Source organism: Euleptes europaea, chromosome 1 (assembly GCF_029931775.1).
Source record: "Euleptes europaea isolate rEulEur1 chromosome 1, rEulEur1.hap1, whole genome shotgun sequence".
NCBI lineage: Eukaryota > Metazoa > Chordata > Lepidosauria > Squamata > Sphaerodactylidae > Euleptes > Euleptes europaea.
In genome coordinates, this window is record NC_079312.1 from 125,194,281 (window position 1) to 125,214,861 (window position 20,581).

Sequence of the window (20,581 nt, forward strand, 5' to 3'; positions counted from 1 at the left end):
CGTAGCGGTGCGGCCGGCAGGGCAGCCCTCGGGGCCGAGCATAAGCGGCCGGTGGCGGCGGCAGGTCCAGAGCGGCACCTGGGTGGGGCGGCGGCGCTGCTGCTGAGGCGGAGCGGGGCGGCGGGAGGCTGGCGGGAGGCTGGCGGCGGGCAGCTCTTTTGCTTGGACTTGCCACTGAGATGCACATTTTCCCCATCCAGATTCTCAAAACTGCATGGGGGGGGGGGGTTGTTGTCTATCTGTGAATGGGAGGTTTAGCCTTGGACTTGCCACTGAGATGCACATTTCCCCCATCCAGATTCTCAAAACTGCATGGGGGGGGGGTATTGTCTATTTGTGAATGGGAGGTTTTGCCTTGGACTTGCCACTCAGATGCACAACTCAACAATAAGCCCCCCTGCAGAGTTTTGAGAATGCAGATGGGGAAAATGGTGTTTGTCAGTCATTGCCATGATTTAATTTTATGGATGACAAAGGATAGCACAGTTAGTTCTGAAAATGAAATCCTTAATGTGTGGAATTCTCTGCCAAATAATTTTAAGTCAATGAAAGCACTTGGGGTTGCTTTCCTTACTTTGTTTGGATCATCTTATGCTTGTGAGCATAAAATGTTAACGTATGAGTTGTTTTTTCTAAACTAAAACCTCAGTATTCAGGTTAAATTGCCGTGTTGGCACTTTACGATGAATAAGTGGGTTTTGGGTTGCAGTTTGGGCACTCGGTCTCTAAAAGGTTCGCCATCACTGAACTAGAGTCTTATTGCACAAGCTAACCATATTCATTCAGAAGTAAACCCCAGTGCTTTTAATTGGACTTACTCCAAAGTAAATGCACACTGGATTGCAGCAGTGCAGTCACTTTCTATTGCTCATAACAACTGTGAAATTTATTTGCAAAAAAGAGATGCAGTTTAAAAATACGTTCTTGTTTTCTTACAAAATAGACACACAAGTCTGATTCTGGAATTGCATTTACAGAAAACAAGCCCAACAAGAGCATCAGCGTGCAAAAGGCAGACTTTGAATATATATTGAAAAGGCTCCACAGATAATCCTGCAAGCCTTAAACCACCTTTTTCATGTAGGTCCACTAAATCCAAGGGAGTTGCTTTGTAGTAGTTTAAGAAAGTGAACGCATTCCATTGAGCACAAGCCCACTAAAGTAGCTTACTCGTTTTAATGAGGCTTGCACACGAGAAATTCCATGCTGGGCTGCGTCCAGAAGCATCACTTTCACGCCTCTCCCCAGAACAAGAGCTCTTTGCACCCTTCCAACAATGCTCTTGGAAAATTATTTCCCTGGAACAAAATTGTGGAGGCAGTCCTCACATTGTTAATTCTATACTAATCTGGAAAAAAATTAATTTAAGCCAATGGCCATTAATTTGTTTTGGATAACCCTTGAACCACACTTTCTATAAACACAGTGTGTGTGCACATGCATGTAACAAACCATGGGTGGTTGTTACACATAATTTTCATGCACTTTCCTGTATTTACACATTAAGGCAGCAACCCTACCCACAATTACTTAGGCGTAAGCCTCATTTAACACCCAGAGGGGATTTATTTCTGAGAAAACATGTATATGCATGCTTTCTGTGCAGGAGATCCAAAACATTTAAAGTGGCCCCCAAACTCTGTTTCCACTGCTCTCACAGCGTTCCTCCCTGGGCCACGACAAAGGTGAAATTACAGTTCTAGTCTTGGATCCCAGGCGAGTGTTTCCATGGCTCAAGGATTTCCACTGGCAGAATGCAACTTTCTTGCCACCCCCCTCTTGTGGCAGCCTGAAATGGCTTTGGGGGTGTGTGTGTTTCAGGTTACTGCAGGGGGGAGGGCATTATGCTCTGTGGACAGAAATCCTTGCACCTGCAGAAATGCTAGTCTAGTTCCAAGCCACTGTCTTATTCTATGAATATATTAAAAATATATATTAGTAAGAGAAGACTATGTTACTAATCGATGAACAGAAGTGAATGGGGTTAAAACAAAGCATGACACTTTCCTTAATCTTAGACCTAATTCATGCATCGAAGTAATTTTATGCATGTGACAAGTCACACTGAACTCAGTTAAGCCACCAAGGTATTTACATATTTGTAGATGCGTTATGATAATGTCATTAGGGGTCTTTGGAAACCATTTCTTACACAGTCTTATAGCAGCAAACATCATCATAAACTTGATCCTGAGTAAAAATAAATAGCCTCCGAGGATTGGGACCTTAATAATTTTTTGGCTCTGATTAACTATATAAAATTAGCCAAATAGCTTGTGCAGATGTATTTAATTCCCCTTATGCTACTTGTCCCATAAATACATTCTCTTTTCAAAATGGATGATAGTTCACCTTGTAAAGTAAATGTCTCCGGAGAAAATGGGACTGGCAAATGAAGAAACATAAAGCTTTAGAGCCTGTCTACAATTTCTACACAAATCCAGGAAATGAATTAGTCTTCCATACCTGTGTTGCAGTGCACATAAGGAAAAATTCTCACTCGGCAGTGGGACATAGATCATCAAAACCAAAACAGCAAGGTAATTATTTTTAGAAGGGCAGGATTTCCACAATGGATGGTCCTAAACCTGAGGTATGAGCACTCAGCAAGTGGCAATGATACAAAGATGTCCTGGTGCCATGATTTCCAGATCACTCTTCCTCCACACTGTAGTAAATGAACCTTCACATCAGCACTAGATGATGCCAAACAAAACTTTGGTGCTTATTTTTTCCTATGCCATGTAATAGTTGTTCTCCATTGTTCTAGGGTGGGAAAAGATTTTCTTCCAACACACTTCTATAACACCAATTGCGATCAACTCATTTCAAGAAAGGGATGTGTTTGCATGTGAATTTTATCCTGGGATGATGAGAGGACTTTCCTTAAATGCTGCTGTAATCTATGTTCTTGGCAACAAAGGCTGGGGCTTCCCATTCCGCGGTGAAAAAGGTAATTGTCCCAAAGAACCCAACCACAGCCATAATCAGGAGCTGCCACTGAAGAAGCAGATAGTTGCTGTAGAAAAAAGCTACGGCTGCACAGACAGACTGAAAAGGAAAGCAGGCAGGAGATGAATATATGGTTAGTGACATTCCAATTCTAGAGGCATTTGCTTTTATTAACAGTCCAGGGCATAAATTTCTTTTCTAAGGAACCTCTTTAGTATGTAAAACCTGTTTTCCTGAAATCAACCTTGACAGCAAATGGTCCCCGAATCTAAGAGGACTCTAATTGATGCAAGGTCACTTTCAATAAGACTCTGCCTATTGCAGCTTCACTGCTTGTCCGCACCAAATCCAATACTACTGTTTCATTTCCCAGTATGCACGACCCCTTAATGGGAAATTTCATCTCTTTAATATACAGTGCTATTAACCATATATCTAATTCCAAACTTGGCCTCAGAGTGCAGATCAAAAAATCAGCACAATGGGGCCTAGCGCAGAAAATCCAACCAGTTTTGTTTAAATGGGAGTGAAGCCCTCCAATGGAGAAGTGAGGTGTGCATCCTAAGGGATCATAGTTGGCATTATGGGGTTGCCTAGCAACCCCATACAACCAAGCATTTGGTGGGGGGACAGAAGAGGAGAGGGAGAGACAGCAATGCCAATGCGAGTGTTGGAGGAGGGATGGAGAAAGCAATTGGGAGAAGGAGGAGGGGGGAAGAGAAAGCAGTGCTAGGAGGGAGAAAGCAGTGGCGGAATGGGAATGAAAAGGAAAAAAAAACAATAAATGGAAGAAGGAGTTGGAGTTGGTTTTTATATGCCGACTTTCTCTACCACTTAAGGAAGAATTAAACCGGCTTACAATCACCTTCCCTTCCCACAACAGACACCCTGTGAGGTAGGTGGGGTTGAGAGAGTGTGACTAGCCCAAGGTCAGCCGGCTGGCTTCATGTGGAGGAGTGGGGAAACAAATCCAGTTCACCAGATTAGCCTCCACCGCTCATGTGGAGGAGTGGGGAATCAAACCCGGTTCTCCAGATCAGAGGCCACCGCACCAAACCACCGCTCTTAACCACTACACCATGCTGGGAAGGCTGGGAGAATGGGAGAGGAAACAGAAATGGAAGGGAAGGAAGGGACGTGAAAACGGTGAAGGGAGTATTAGGGGAGGGTACTCTCTGCCCAAGGCTCCCCAAAACCTGGAATCGACCCTGTTTATGGATCCCCCTCTTGTAGACTCTCCTAAAGGGCAGGTCCAGCAATGTATGCATTCCATTCAAGCCTTTTTAAAAATCCCTATTTTCATTTTTTCTGTACAATCTTTTCAATAATGTTTGTCTCGTTTGGGTACCCAAGCATCCCATTAGAGTAAGTGCTTTGGCCTCTTGCTGCCTCCTAAACTTATACAAACTAGGAAGTCATCAGGGTTCCTTCCAATGCTGCCACATAAAGCTGCCTTTTATCGATGTGCAATAATTACTGCATTATTCCAGTAGATTAGTAACTAAACCTATAATATACAGTCTGGCTGTGCTATTTGGTAAGAGAGATTACCTGAATAAATTTGAAGATTGCAAAAGCTGGAGCACTATTTTCTGCATACAGGTACCCCAAAATACTGAGGAGCTGAGTGTTGAAACAGCTATCACCTAGACCCAGTAAGAAGCTGCAAAAAATAGCCACTTCTTTGCTGAAAAGGAAAAGAGCCTCACATCAACCACACTGTACTTAAGCAATGCATATAAAACTATGCTGAAAAAAATAGTATTATGTACAAATTGTACCATGAATTGTTTGTCACTAGTGACTTAACATTAATTGAGAAAAATTTCAATGTGTAGGTATCCCTAGGGTTGCCAGGTCCCTCTTCGCCACAGGTGGGAGGTTTTGGGGGCGGAGCATGAGGAGGGTGAGGTTTGGGGAGGGACTTCAATGCCATAGAGTCCAATTGCCAAAGCAGCCATTTTCTCCAGGTGTACTGGTCTCTATTGGCTGGAGATCAGTTGTAACAGCAGGAGATCTCCACCTAGTACCTGGAGGTTGACAACCCTAGTTGAAAGATATGCAATTTACTTGAACAAATGGTCTCTAGAGATTCACAGAAAGTGGTCTCAGGTTGAAAAGGAAGGCCACCTGCATTCAATGAGGTTTAGACTGACTCCCTGATTATGGTGCTCAGTTGTCAGCCCAGTACAAGGAGGGAATACCTTGGTTCCATGTACGCTATGCTGTCTGTTCCATAAATGGAGGCAATAGGGGCATCATTCGGTATGTTATAGAAAATCAAATAGAAGGCCACAAAATGGACAATGAGGCCTAACATCACCACTGGGTTCCGGCCAAAACGGTTGCTCTTGCTCAGGAGGCCAAAGATTCCTCCACCTGTGGGCAAAGCCAAAGAGGAAAAGAAAGTTAAAATAATCTCAAGTAAAATCAGCATTCACAGAATCTAACAAGATTTTGACTGCAAATGTAAAGAGAAAAACTTGTATGTGTGACACTAAGGGGGAGAGAGCAAGCAGAGTAGGGTTCTGAGCCTGGCTTTGGCCAGGAAAGGGCAGCCTATAGATCTCATGAATCAAATCTAATCTGTCTGAGCACTGCCTTTTTAGGATTGCTACCATTAAGGAAGGATCAGTCCTTCCTACCTATCAATCACACTTTTATCCCGCCTTTCCTCTAAGGAGCTCAGGGCAGCATGCTCCTCCATTTTATCTTCACAATGTCTTTGTGAAGTAGGTTAGGCTGACAGAAAGTAATTGTTAGCTTCAAGTAGGGTTTCCAGATCCCTCTTTGCCACAGGCGGGAGGTTTTTGGGGCGGAGCCTGAGGAGGGTGGGATTTGGGGAGAGGAGGGACTTCAATGCCATAGAGTCCAATTGCCAAAGTGGTCATTTTCTCCAGGAGAAATTATCTCTATTGGCTGGCTAGTACCTGGAGGCTGGCAACCCTAGCTTCAATAAATTGGGGGGATTTGGACCTGGTGCTCCTAGCGTTTATGCACTGTCTCTGTGGTGGGAAGATAAGTCCATCAATGGCTACTAGCCTTGGGGACTAAAGGGAAATTTCCAAATTCTGAGGCAGCAAACTTCTGAATCCCAGTGCCAGGAGGCAACGTCAGGGGAAGGCCTTGGCCTCCACACCCTGTTGTTGGACCTCCAGAGGAACTGGTTGGCCACTGTGTGAGACAGGATGCTGGACTAGATGGACGTCTGGTGTGATCCAGCAGGGTTCCTTCTTATGTTCTTATGGCTATGTAGCCAAATGAACCAAAAATGAGACAATACGGAAATTCAGAAAAGACGAATCCACACCAAAGGGTTAGTTATGACACAGACTGAAGCCTGCAATGCAGACAGTCTCTCCCACAGTCCAACAATGCCTATTTCCCCAGCTAGAGACCACAGCCTAATTCAGGGACACCCAAAATCATTGAGCTGTGGGTACTTTGGAATTTTGAAAACAAGTGATGGGCATCACCACAAAATGGCTGCCATGTGGACCAAGACCAGCCACAGTATATTTGGAAATTCCCAGAGGAGTGTCCTGCTATGCTGGAGAGAACTGCTTCTGAACAGGTGCCTCCTGCAAGCATTAAGGTGCTGCCTTCTCTTCTGAAGCACCTCCCACTCCAATGAGGTGGAGGAAAGCCACAATTAGCTCTTTGCTTTGGGGAAGAAGAAGGGAACATGGGGGAGATCACAAATTTGAGATCACTGGCCTAACTCTTCCAACCACTTCAGTGTGCCGGTAGAGACTCGTGACTGAATATTCCTCCATACAAAAATGAATCCTTCCAAACAGAAACTTAGCATTTCAGGGGGTGGTGGCGGCGGGGAGGCTTAACTAGAGCCTTGCACGATGGCATTTAGTTCTTTTTAATGTGAAAGGAATGTTTCTGAGTGGAGGTGCACTTCATGTGTACCTGAAGTGGTACAACAAAGACCAAAGATCACCATTTCATCTGCTGCTTATGAAAAGCACTCCTAAGTGTGTCATGAACTTTGCTGTCTGCAGGAGAACTTTGCTCCCACAGCAAAGAAGACAGACGGTTTTTTTATATGGAACAGCTATTTGACCTGGCATCTACGTCCCGTGCAGCTAGCATATTCTAATGAACACAAAATATTGCTTGGTTATTAGCTCTCCAACATCTGTATATCTTAATCAAAGACCATGCTTTGGCTCCCTCCTCTTCAGAGGGGAGGTGAATGGAGCAGGTTCTTTTCAGTTGTGGCACCTCAGCCTTGGAGCACCCTCCCCCAGCTGGTTCAGCTCCCTTTGATCCCAAATAATAATATGCTTTGATTGTTCCAATAATGAAGGGCTCTCCAGGGAAGAACAAAATGTTTTACGTGTATAGTATATTATCAGATAAGAATCAGGAGGTAACTTTTAAGGTGGCAACATTTGGCTGGCTGGTTTTAAAAATCAGGAAATCTTGGTCTACACAGGTTCAAGAAGGATCATAAGAAGATACTATTATATATCTTCTTTTTTACTTATTTTCATCTGTTTTAGTATTTTATTTTATATTTTAGTGATGACAAATGTTCATTAATCATATGCAGACTGATTGAAGACATTATATTATATATCTTATTATATACTTTTTTACTTTCATGTTTTAGTATTATTTTATTTTATATTTTAGTGATGACAAATGATCATCAATCATATGCAGACGATTGAAGACATTATATTTATATTTACAACCTATGTAACACTTTTAATTCTACATATATAATAGCATTCTTGTCTAGCACTGTAGTAAATAATTATTTCCTGGCAATATCTTAATTGTTTTATCTAATGCTATTTGTTTATTTTAATCTTGGTTAATGTTTTGGCTGCTTGGTGCTTTTTAATTTTCTCTGTGTTTCTGCCTTTTGATTTGATGGATTCTCATATTAATATTTTAAATATTTTACTGTGTTTTTGATGTTTTAGCCTTATTGTAAGCCACCTTGGGAACTGGTTTTCCGGTTGAGGAACAGGATACAAATGTTTAAACTAAATAAATAAAAACTTACCAGTTTGTAGCCCACCTCTGACTTGAGGCTTAACTATCGAGTGCAGTTGCTACTTAAACCTCTAGCGCAGCTGCATTACATCCCCATGTTAAACAGGCCCATCTTATTCTTTGCAAGGTTCATTGCGGGCAAAAAATTATTTTCCACTACACCAAATTCAGGGTGAACTCACCTAATATTTCTCCAATGCCGATAAAAATACCTGAGAGCCCAATCAGGCTTTTTTCTTCAACACCAAATTTATTTACAGCGCCTATACAGGTCCCATACACTCCAGAGAAGAACGTTAATTCCAGACCTTGAAAGAAACATTATTTCGGTTGGGGGTTATGCACAATTGCTTTACCCTTAAGCACTATTCATACAAAGACTAGCTGACAGTGCCGTGACAATCAGATTAAGGCAAAGTGAGGCAACAAGTCGCAACCTATTCATGGCAACCCCCTGAAGCTCCACCTCATGGGGTTTTCATGGCAAGAAGAAGAGTTGGTTTTTATATGCCGACTTTCTCTACCACTTAAGGAAGAATCAAACCAGCTTACAATCACCTTCTCCTCCCCACAACAGACACTCTGTGAGGTAGGTGGGGCTGAGAGAGCTCTAAGAGGGCTGTGACTAGCCCAAGGACACCCAGCTGGCTTCATGTGGAGGAGTGGGAAAACAAATCCAGTTCACCAGATTAGCCTCTGCCACTCATGTGGAGGAGTGGGAGATCAAACCCGGTTCTCCAGATCAGAGTCCACCGCTCCAACCACCGCTCTTAACCACTACACCACAGTGGCGATAAGTAGTTAAGAGATAAGTAGAGGTGGCTTGCCATTGCCTTCCTCTTCAGAGCAGCCCCAGTCTTCCTTGGTGGTCTCCCACCCAAGTACCGACAAGATCAGGCTAGCCTGGGCTATTAGGGCTGCTACGGCAATCAGATTACGTGAGGAGAATTTCAGTCTCGCAAACGAGAGCTTCATTAGTGTCAAAAAACCCCAAACAAGCACTTAGTAGCAGTCCCCGCAGTTCACACATGAATTATAGGGTGCTAGCTTCCAAATAACATGCCCATGTCTCCCGTCATTAAAAAACAAACAAACAAAAAACATTATTACAGTGGTGGGAGGATAATGAGTAAGTCTGTCCAAGAGGCCACGGGCTTTTTCACATCTCTTGTGCTCAACTAACAATGATTCCCCCCTCAAAAGGCAATTACTGGTTTTTTTATGCAGACAAGTAAAAGCTTTGCAGATCTCCATTCTTGTACACCTAGCCTTTTGTGTCTGAAGGGGAAACCTCAAATATACAACTGCGTCTAAGGAATGAGAGGTATTCTCAGTTGTGACCGCCAGATGGCAATTGTGCCACTCATCTCTCAAGCAGGTACCAATAACTGCTCTCATGTCAGCATAGCAAGAGGACTGCCTACAGATGCTGGAAAAGGCACCTAGGGATGCTGGAAAGGAATCGTTTAAAGAGGTCAAGGGCCACAATCCATAAAATGTCTTGAGCAGCCAAGGCTTTCTGCGTAGCTTGGCCCAGAGCAGTTCTGACAGCCAAGACAAGCAGCTGTTCAGAATACAAATCAGATGGAAGTTTTCTCAGCAGTCAAGAAGAAAAAGGAAGCCTCAGCTCTGTGCGTGGGCTCTCCAGCACCACACAAACCGTTCCCTGGGTTTGCAGTTGTGAAAAGCGGGTTCTGAAAAAGGAGTAGAAATAGGAACTGGCAAAATCCTTGGGGAGATTGTGGGAGGGGCTGTGGCTCAGTGGTAGAGCCTCTGCTTGGCATGCAGAAGGTCCCAGGTTCAATCCCCGGCATCTCCAGTTAAAGGGACTAGGCAAGTAGGTGATGCGAAAGACCTCTGCCTGAGACCCTGGAGAGCCGATGCTGATCTGAGTAGACAAGACTGACTCAGATGGACACTGATGGATTCAGTATAAGGCAGCTTCATCTTGTGGGTCAGACTGTTTTAAAGGTATTTTAATGTTATTTCATGAGATTTTATGTTATTTTATTGTTTTGTATGGTGGATTGAGATGGCCTTCGGCTTCAGACAATAAACTTTATCACTTGTATCATAAGGCAGCTTCATGTGTTCATATGAGATGAGAAGAAGATCCAGCGAAAAGCAATGGACATAGGATGGCAGGACAGGTGAGAAAGCTGCTCTTGGCCCCAGAAAGGGTACCTCTCCCAGTTCCCAGGCAAATCCCAGACAGCAGTGTTTGCGCCTTTGATCATACCTGTGTAGGCCGTTGTGATACTAAGTAACAGGATCTCTTTTGTGAAACACAGCTTGATAGAACTTTCTGCAAACAAAGCACAGAAAAACAAAATCAAAAAAATTATGCTGAATGCTAAAGAAAAAAAGGGGAGCTTGCTTATGGTCTCTATTACCACTCACACAGCTGTATATAGGAACAAGAATTGCAGGGTGTGAGAAGAAATGACGACATTTCCCACCACTATTTCATTCAAATCCCTCCTTTCTCCTCACTGGGGATTCAAAGTGGCTGAGATCATTCTCTTTCTCCATTTTATCCTTACAACAGTCCTGTGAGGTAGGTTAAGCTGAGAATATATGACTGGCCCAAGGTAAGGTTGCCAACCTCCAGGCGGTGGCGGGAGGTCTCCTACTGCTAAAACTGATCTCAAGGCAACAAAGATCAGTTCCCCTGGAGAAAATGGCTGCCTTGGCAATTGGTCTCTGGTATTGAAGTCCCTCCCCTCTCCAAACCATGCCCTCCTCAGGCTCCACCCCCAAAACCTCCAGGTATTTCCCAACCCGGAGCTGGCAACCCTAGCCCAAGGTCACCCAACAAGCTGCCATGGCAGAGTGGGGATTTGAACCTGGGTCTTCTAGATTCTAGTCTGACACTCTAACCACTACTCCATGCTGGCTGCCATTAATGTTAGCAAGCATTTCCATCTTCCACCCCTTTTGAGATTATCATGGCCACTGCTCTCCTGAAAGAAACCGCCAAGCTGCATGGAACTTCCCAAAATCTTTCATGAAGAGAACTAAAAGCACTTTCTCCTCCCAGGGGAGCTCTCAGATAATAATAGTCTATTGTGATACTAGGAAACAGAAAGCACTGGTAGGTAAGAAAAGGGGATACGAACAGGAAAATAGTTGGGAGGGGGGAAACAGTGCAGCTCCCTAGTCATTTTTAGTCAGGCCCACAAGTGAGTTTCAAATTGTCCTCTAACTATAACTAGACATGATGAAATGCCTGAGACCGTAATGCTTGCAATTCTTCTATGGGATTTTACTTACTAAATGCATCTGTGGCTCTTGTCATTTTACTTTGGTCAGGCCTGGTTAAAAATAAAACACATGTTTTCAATGGAAAAATAAATACCAACAATGCTAAGATGTAAATACCACTGAGCTGTAAAACATGCACACTCATTTCCTCTGTAAAACGTTCATCTGTTTTACATTTTTTGCTAACATTTGCCATTAGAAATATTACAAACACATTATGGGAAACAATATCTCACACAGAAACGAAACCAGGTAAATTGAATCAAAATTAACTTTCTTAGAAGTTTCAGTGAGGTTCCCCCCCCCTTAGATTAGCTCTGCCCACCATCTTAAACACTGATTTGTTAAAAAAAGAAAAAAAAAAGAATATGAATTAAGAAACCTTAGGTCACTTGGAATCTTAGCACAGGTTTTGGATTAACTGCATTCAAACAACAAACTGCACCTTAATAAGACTCCAGGGGGTATGAAATTCTCAGTGGCAACATCATAAACAAGGTTGGAAGGTCACTGAACCATCATTCCAGAAGTCACTGCAAAGCCAGTGGAGGCTTAGCTATGCAAACGAAGGACAGAAGGAGCAGGCGAGTGGGGTGTGTGTGTGGAATTTGTTTGACTTCCTCCTCTTGCATTGGGACCATGCATAGTCATTTTAAAGGTTGGGTTTAAAAAAGGAGCTTTGAGCGAGCATTTAAATCGACCCTGCATAAATGGCCTACAGAATTTTTACCTCTAAGAGCCACTAAAACTATTTCCTGGAACTTTATCCTAAGATTTTGTCATTTTTGCAGGACTTGCAAACAGCTTCTTTTGGAAAATTCAAGTATTCAAAGACAGCCCTTAAAGTAAATGTTCTCCAAGAAAATAATCATTTTATTGTCCTTGAATTAGAGGAAAGTAATGGTGAGTGTTAGAAATCTACTGGGCTCTTAGAACTACGGAAGGCACTTGGCTGCCATATACAAATTCCAGTGTGGAATTCATAAGCCAGGCCTCTAAATGCTTACCAAAGGTCAGAATCTTTTCCTGTGCGGTTCTTAATAAGGCTGGTTCTCCCTAAAGCAATTACTGGTGCCTGAAAAGCTGACAGACTGCTCCGAGAGGAGAAGCGACGAGCAGCGTTACGTCAATCACATTCCCAGATCTCAATCTAAATTCATTTCTCTTTCATTTAAATGTTACAGGTCCTTTCCTCTTACATCTTTCAATCACCTTTCCATTGCCCTTCTCGCTTGCCAGTGACCCAAGACTTATCTTGTTGTAAAAGTGAGTGGGTAAGGCTGGGTGGCCTGAGATCATCTCCATACTTTAAAAGTTACAAAAAACTTCCGGAATTTTGTTCTAAGAATGCGGCCAAGGGAGGTTGTGGGCATGACTCGATTTCTAAAAAGACAAGCCAAACCACAGGTCATCATGGAAACCTGCCTCTGCCTTGAAGGAAGCCCTGCTCCTTGATTCTAAAGTGTGCAGATACATGCTGCAGTGATTCAGGGCTGATGGCAAGGCATTGTGCACATGCTCAGAAGAACTTTATCAGTTCATCTGTGTTCCTGCAAAGATGGGAAGTGATGGTTACAGAAGGAGGGATGGGGCTATAAGACCAACACTAACGGCAGATGCTAGAGAACTTGGGCTAGTTCTCAGTGTGTTGTTAAACCTGTGTCAGGCTGTATCATTAGAAACTGTAAGTGGGGGCTCTCATGACAATGTGCAAAAAACAGTCTTTCTCCGCAATTTAAGAAAGATGTTGTCAGGCCTCAGCAAGTCGATGCGTTCCTGGCAATAACTTTCCTCCAGACGATACAGCGAGTTAAAAGTTTATTTCAGAAGATCAGCGATTTCAGCAGGTCAAAGACTTAAGGCTAGCATACAGGTTTGGGGGAATATTGAAACATATATAGGGTGGATACAATGGGGTTGATTGGATTATTGGAAACAATGACACAATACCGAAGCTAACTACCGGTAAAGACTTGAGCAAAAGTATTCAGAGTTAAATGTGTGCGTTAAGTGGCTGATCTTCCCGGGCTCCCAGTATTGTTCTGCGGGACCCGGTATCAGATCAGCCATTACCGGGGCGGGTCTCCATTGAACTGCAGATCTTGGGTAAGAGACCAGGTGCAAAAGGGGAGGGACGGAGTGCAAAAGGACTCCATTTTGTCCGTGGGGGAAACCATCTTGTTTCTATCCGGGGCCGGCGGAGAGCCTATCTGACAGATGTAGACAAGCTGGAACGTGTCCAGAGGAGGGCAACAAAGATGGTGAGGGGTCTGGAGACCAAGTCCTATGAGGAAAGGTTGAAGGAGCTGGGTATGTTTAGCCTGAAGAGGAGAAGACTGAAAGGGGATATGATAACCATCTTCAAGTACTTGAAGGGCTGTCATATAGAGGATGGTGCCAAGTTGTTTTCTGTTGCCCCAGAAGGTTGTACCAGAACCAGTGAGTTGAAATTAAATCAAAAGCTCCCTGGAGGTTTTTAAGAAGAGGTTAGATGGCCATCTGTCAGCAATACTGATTCTATGAACTTAAGCAGATGATCAGAGGGAGGGCATCTTGGCCATCTTTTGGGCATGGAGTAGGGGTCACTGGGGGCGTGGGGGGGAGGTAGTTGTGAATTTCCTGCATTGTGCAGGGGGTTGGATTAGATGACCCTGGTGTCCCTTCCAACTCTATGATTCTAAATGGTTGAAGACTAGTGTAGTATGCTAATTTTCTCTGTGCTCCACCAGCACTCTATTACATTTTAATCCTGCCCTTTCTCCAAGGAACTCAGAGTGGCATATCAAGTTCTCCTCACTTCCAGTTTATCTCCAAAACAACTCTGAAAGGTCGGTTAGGCTGAGCGCGTATGTGTAACTGTTCCAAAGTCACCCAGCTAGCGTTATGAACAAATGAGAGGTTGTACCTATCTCTCTTCACTTCTAGCCTTAGTTCTAGTATTTTACCACTATGCCGTGCTGTCTCTCACCACTCTGAAGTGGTATAGCCCAAGCACAGTGGTATAGCCCTTGCTAACTTACATCAATGGGCTATAACTATGTATAATTTAGTCAAGAGACCCCTGACCCAGGTGCTGCTAACAGAAAGGCACTTTCACCCAATCCAAGTTACATTGTCCTATGGTAGTTGCATTGCTACTGCTGTTCCTATGGTAAACCCTACAGTTCCAGAAAGATTATTTCAGTCACACACTTTACCCTGAGTACTGGGTCAAAAGAACAGCTTGTTCAGATACAACTGCTCATTAATGGAAAAGTAAAATTACTCATGCATTCCTCTGGGGGCAACTAAGTATAATTTGTCTTGCCACTTGAACGAGATGGTAGAGCATGTGGATCTAGCAGAAGCATGGACTATATGGATCCATAGAGCACTTACGTCAGTTCTACAAGGTTATCAGCACTGCCTGATATTTCCCCTTCCTCTGTATTTGATTCCTGTGGATTCCTGATGAGAAAGAACAGAACAGTGCCTACAAGGCTAATCACTGTTAGAGCAATGAAGACTGTCCTGCGGTCATTCTCTGGAAGAAAGGGGGGGGGAACAATAATTAGTTACTCCTAAACAAACAACAACCATTAATACTAGTCAAAACAGCCAGAAAGCTCTTGCACTGAAGCATAATAGGTCATCTTCGAGGCAGCTGACAGCACATATTGATTAATAAACTCTCCACCAAGGAAATTATAACAGTACAACATTGACATAAGGTGCATAGTTTGCTTTTGGGGGGAAAAATGGAAGAGTTGTACAGAGATCGGCATGAAGAACAGAAAGAAGGTGCGAAAAGAGATGCAGAGCTTATCAAGGGTTTTGTTATTATTGATGTAGTGCCTAAATGTCTACTATATGCTTTTACAAAATAATTTGTGTACACAGGAGAGGCAGCTCCCATAATGCAGTCCAAAATGATGGAACAAAGAGAAAGGAGCAGCTCCCCTTTTCAGCCCCCACCCATGTGCTCCAGGATCCTTAACCCATCTGGACACCAGTTTCTGGGCTCAAGCCCACAAGAACCTGGACCCTCAAATCAAGAGGTGTTAACACATCAAAGGCTAGCGTGTTTTTCAGAAGAAGGAGGAAGAGTTGTTGTTGGTTTTTATATGCCGACTTTCTCTACCACTTAAGGGAGAATCAAACTAGCTTACAATCACCTTCCCTTCCCCTCCCCACAACAGACACTCTGTGAGGTAGGTGGGACTGAGAGAGCTGTGACTAGCCCAAGGTCACCCAGCTGGCTTCATGTGGAGGAGTGGGGAAACCAACCTGGTTTACCAGATTAGTGTCCACCACTCATGCGGAGGAGTGGGGAATCAAACCCAGTTCTCCGGATTAGAGTCCACTGCTCCAAACCACCGCTCTTAATCACTACACCACGCTGGCTCTCTAATCCGGAGGAGAGCACCTTTCCCACATCCTCCCAGTCACAAAGACGCCAGTGTCCCCTTCCATCACTGTAACTGTCACAGCATGTCCTGCCCCCCTACCTCTCATCCATCACCTTCTGACAACGTGTCATGCAACCAATTTGTCTTTAACAGAATATGCGTAATTGTAATAATTGCAAACAACAACCAGGTATACTATAAGGCAATGATCTTCAAACTTTCCAGACATGTTTGGACCCATGGTTAACCCCCTAGTGGCAGCATGGGACCCACTGAGCCACAACCATGTGACATCGCAGTCACATGAGAGGACAGGGAGAAAGAGCTAAGACCACAGGCCACAGAACAAGAAAGCTGGGGATGGGAAATGCAAACGGAACGCCTTTCTTTGTTTCCCCCTGTTCTTAGACCGAGGTCTTGAACAATAAAAGCATAAAACTTAAATAAGACCCATCTCTAAAAACACCTCCCTTCGACTTTTCTCTGCAGCCTCCAAAAACCGAGCAACCAAATAAGTGCACTGAGGGTCAGAGTCCTCTAAGAGGAACCAAGCTGAACACCAAGAGATATACCCTAGTGAAGGACAAGTCAAAGGTCAGAGCCATGGAGGAATCCTATCTGCCACTGTGCAATCTGGCCTCTCTGTCCCGCTACGCTTCTCAGAAAGTGCGAAGAGAAGCAAGAGGCACAACACCCTTATTTTCGATGCATGCGTGCCAGAAGCTGGTCCTTTTAAAAAAACAGCCCCCCCCCAAAAAAAAATCTATTGGGGCTTGTGACCCAGCTGGTAGGGCTGTGTTGTTATTGTGGGTTATGTAAAAGGCAACCTTTCCCTGTCTAATAAATATCTATTTGAGACCAATATATCATTCACTTCTTAAGATTCTCTCTTGCAATATTACCTTTATTGTATTGCAGTATTATGTACTTGTGGTAGACTCCCTGTAACACTGTCTATGTTACACATTTATAATATGATCATTACAGCTGTAACTCATCTAGGGAAACTTTAGTCAATTCTATGAGTTGTAATTGACTCATAGATTACATCTGCATACATTTATATAGATAAATATTTCCGAGGGAGGAAAAAAAACATTCGCTAAGGTCAGGTAATGCATACACGTATTGCAGCAGGTACTGTCTCGGAGAAGGTATTTGCTCCTGTGAAAGACAGAAAGGGCACTGTCTCTTCTAAAGTGGTGCCTACCACTTGGAGTTTTTGTAAGCACTTGTATGAAAGTTTAAACTTATGTTTTTGAAAACCTGCTGACCTAATAATGAGAGCCGTTTTTAATCGATCAAAAGGTTTTAAAAATGTATTAATCTGATTCTTCAACCTATTATTGCAGCTGCAATAAAGCCTGAATATAAATGCGCTTTAGCTAGCAAAAAGCAGGTGTTAGTTTAAGGGCAAGAATGTTATTTTTCGAAATTGCTAATTACTCCATACGAGACTGTGCTGAAAGAAAGGTTTGTTTCGAAAGAAACAGCGCTCTCCCATCCCTAATGGTGGTATTCTGCGCCAAATTACAAAATATGTACTGCGGTAGCAGCTTGCTCTTGTTTTCGTTGTGGCCGTCATGCACCTTGGACTGCCTGCAACCAAATGAATACAACCTCAATACAATTCCCTGATAAACATACACTATGGCCAAGGACTCCTTTACAACGTAAACAGAATCAGACTAATCTACAGCTGATTAGCGAGATGAGCTCAATGAAGGCAGACTCCTACGGCTTACAGGACTTTTTCCTGACTGAGCCAGAAAACAGTGGAAACAATGGCTGCATTCAGACTCCAGAATGAATTGTGTACACCCCACCTCTTAAAACCAGCCCACTCCTCATTGAACTAGTTTAAGCAACAGCCTGATCTGTTTTCACACGAAGCGCATCCTTTGAATTATTCACCAGTTACTATTCGGTTTCTTCTGAACAAGCTAGCTAGATTGACTTTTGAGCAGTAATCGCCTCCAAAGAAGGAAACCTCTTTAAGTTGTTCAAACGACATGTAAACAAACAAAACGAAAAAGGCTGTGTCAAAGAAGAAGAGTTGGTTTTTATATGCCAACTTTCTCTACCACTTCAGGGAGACTCAAACCGGCTTACTATCCACTCCCCTTCCCCACAACAGACTCCCTGTGAAGTAGGTGGGGCTGAGAGAGCTCTAAGAGAGCTGTGACCAGCCTAAGGTCACCCATCTGGCTTCATGTGTAGGAGTGGGGAAACCAACCCAGTTCACCAGAATAGCGTCTGCTGCCCATGTGGAGGAGTTAGGAATCAAACCCAATTCTCCAGATTAGAGTCCACTGCTCCAAACCACCGCTCTTAACCACTATACCACGCTGTCACGTCCACCAGAAGCTCACTGCAGCTCCAGACTCATTCTTGGACCAACACATACCCAGTACTGATTCAGATTCATACTTCTTCAAGGAGGGAGCCTTGAAAGAAGGTTTGCCAGGGGAACTATCAGAGTAGCTTAGGAAAGAAACTTCAGAAATGGATCACAGCATTGTGGCTAGTGAGGGAGCCAAGGCAGTAACATGAAAGGTCTGTGGCATGTTTGTCTTTTTACCTGAGGGTAACATTAATTACACTTGCAGCAAGTGTAAGTTGGTAGCCCTGCTGGAGGAGATGATACAGGGTCTTGAGACACGCTTGTCCACACTCCATTTTTTAAAGCAAGGTGAAGAGTTCATGGACAGAACTCATGAAGCTCTCTTTAGCGAGCAACAGGAGCAGGAGAGTAAGGAATCTGAACAAATGGAGGTACAAACAACACAGGAGGAGGATGCATGGAAGAATGGGGCCCACAGGAGTAGGAAAATCAGGACACATCCTGATCCTCTCTTGGTCAACAATCGGCTCCAGGATCTCCCAATAGATACTGATTCTGGACCACTGGAACAAGGGCTATCCCCCCAAAGCGTGAAAGAAATTCCTCAGGCTCCTGTGCATGAGAGGACTCGATCTTCCGCCCCACAATTTAGGAAGAGGCGTGTTCTCGTAATTGGGGATTCCCTCCTGAGAAGGGTAGAGTCTAAAGTATGCCAACCTGACTTGTTGTCCCGAGAGGTCTGCTGTTTACCGGGTGCACGCATCCAGGATGTGACGGAAAGGGTAGGAAGACTCATCAAGCCCACAGATTATTATCCTTTCTTACTTGTTCATGTGGGAACAAATGATATTGCCCGGCACAGCCCAGAACATATTAAAAGAGACTACATGGCTCTGGGTGAGAAGGCGAAGGACTTGGGGGCGCAGGTTGTGTTTTCGTCAGTTCTGCCTATTGAAGGTCGTGGCTTAGGAAGGGAAAGACTAATACTCCAAATTACTGACTGGCTGCATAGGTGGTGTCGTCAAGAAAGGTTTGGATTTCTAGACCATGGCTTATGCTTTCGAGAATAAGCTTTTCTGTCGGGGGATGGTTTACACCTCACGAGGGTAGGAAAAAATGTGTTTGGTGAGAGCCTTGAAAAACCTGATCAGGAGGGCTTTAAATTAAATCCTATGGGGGAGCGAGACAACAATTTAAAGCTTTGTATGCTGATAATACCTGTAGACGAGAACAATAAAGATTTGCAGGGAGTGGCATGTATGCAAGGAAACATAAACTCACAGGTAAGAACAGAAACCAAAACCACGGGGCACATAAAACACGGATTCCGATGTCTGTACACTAATGCGCAGAGTATGGGAAACAAACAGGAAGAACTCGAAGCCCTAATACAGGAAGGGGATTTTGACCTAATAGGCATTTCTGAAACTTGGTGGGATGTCACTCATGATTGGAATATTAAGATTGAGGGGTACAACTTGTTTAAAAGAGATAGATTGATAAGGAAGGGGGAGGAGTAGCACTGTATGTCAAAGATGGGTACACTTGTGAAGAAGTACATGAATCTGAGCATGGTAGTGCAGTCGAGACTCTATGGGTAAACATAAAAGGAATAAGAAATAATAGTGATATTCTTGTGGGGGTCTGCTATCGACCGCCAAACCAGGCAGAGGACTTGGATGGGACGCTCCTAGACCAGATCACAAAGTTTTCAAAGAGACGGGACATGGTGGTCATGGGAGATTTTAATTACCCGGATATCTGTTGGAAGTCCAACGCTGCTAAAAATGCAAGATCCAATAAATTCCTGACTTGTCTTGCTGACAACTTTCTATTCCAGGAGGTGGACAGGGAAATAAGGGGGTCTGCTATCTTAGACTTGATTCTCACCAACAGGGAAGAACTGGTCAATGAGGTTAAAGTAGTAGGCACCCTGGGTAGTAGTGACCACGTACTTTTGGAATTTACAATCTTGGGGAGAGGAAAACCTGTACATAGTCAGACATGTAGGTTGGACTTCAAAAGAGCAAATTTTAACAAACTTAAACTTATGCTAGGTAGAATCCCATGGTCAGAAATACTTAAGGAGAAGGGAGTTCAAGAAGGGTGGGCATTTCTTAAAAATAAAATACTGAAGGCGCAATCCCAAACCATTCCTATGAGAAAGAAAAATGGGAGGAGCCTAAAGAGGCCAGGGTGGCTCCATAAACAGCTTTTTAAAGAGAAATAAAAAAGACTCATTTAGGAAGTGAAAGGAGGGCCTTATAACCAAAGAGGAATATAAGCAAATAACTAGTGCTTGTAGGGAGAGTATTAGGAAAGCTAAAGCTCAGTATGAACTTAGGCTAGCGAGAGATGCTAAATGCAACAAAAAAGGGTTCTTTTCCTATGTACAGAGTAAGAGTAAGAACAAGGACAAGATAAGCCCATTGCGTGGACCGGAAAGTGAAATTGTAACAGGAGATGAAGAGAGGGCAGAACTCCTCAATTCCTACTTTTCCTCAGTTTTTTCTAGTGAGGGAAGTGAAGCTCAACATGGCATAAACAGAACATGTGATGAGGGAAGGGATTTGCAGCCTAGAATTGGCATTGGGGTAGTGCACAAACACCTGGT

At 43.7% G+C, this 20,581-nt stretch overlaps 1 protein-coding gene across 1 annotated transcript in view; it reads right to left on the reverse strand.

The window, feature by feature from the left end:
• Positions 1-2,857: 2,857 nt before the first annotated feature.
• MFSD11 (major facilitator superfamily domain containing 11) overlaps positions 2,858-20,581 on the reverse strand; it is a 33,122-nt gene continuing 15,398 nt past the window's right edge. Inside the window, exons 7-13 of the mRNA XM_056859384.1 lie at positions 14,614-14,758; positions 11,245-11,285; positions 10,211-10,276; positions 8,154-8,279; positions 5,157-5,331; positions 4,504-4,639; positions 2,858-3,051 (exon numbers count right to left, since the gene is read on the reverse strand). Coding sequence (XP_056715362.1) covers positions 2,887-3,051; positions 4,504-4,639; positions 5,157-5,331; positions 8,154-8,279; positions 10,211-10,276; positions 11,245-11,285; positions 14,614-14,758 — 854 coding nt within the window. The 3' untranslated portion in view covers positions 2,858-2,886. The remainder of the gene's footprint in view (positions 3,052-4,503; positions 4,640-5,156; positions 5,332-8,153; positions 8,280-10,210; positions 10,277-11,244; positions 11,286-14,613; positions 14,759-20,581) is intronic.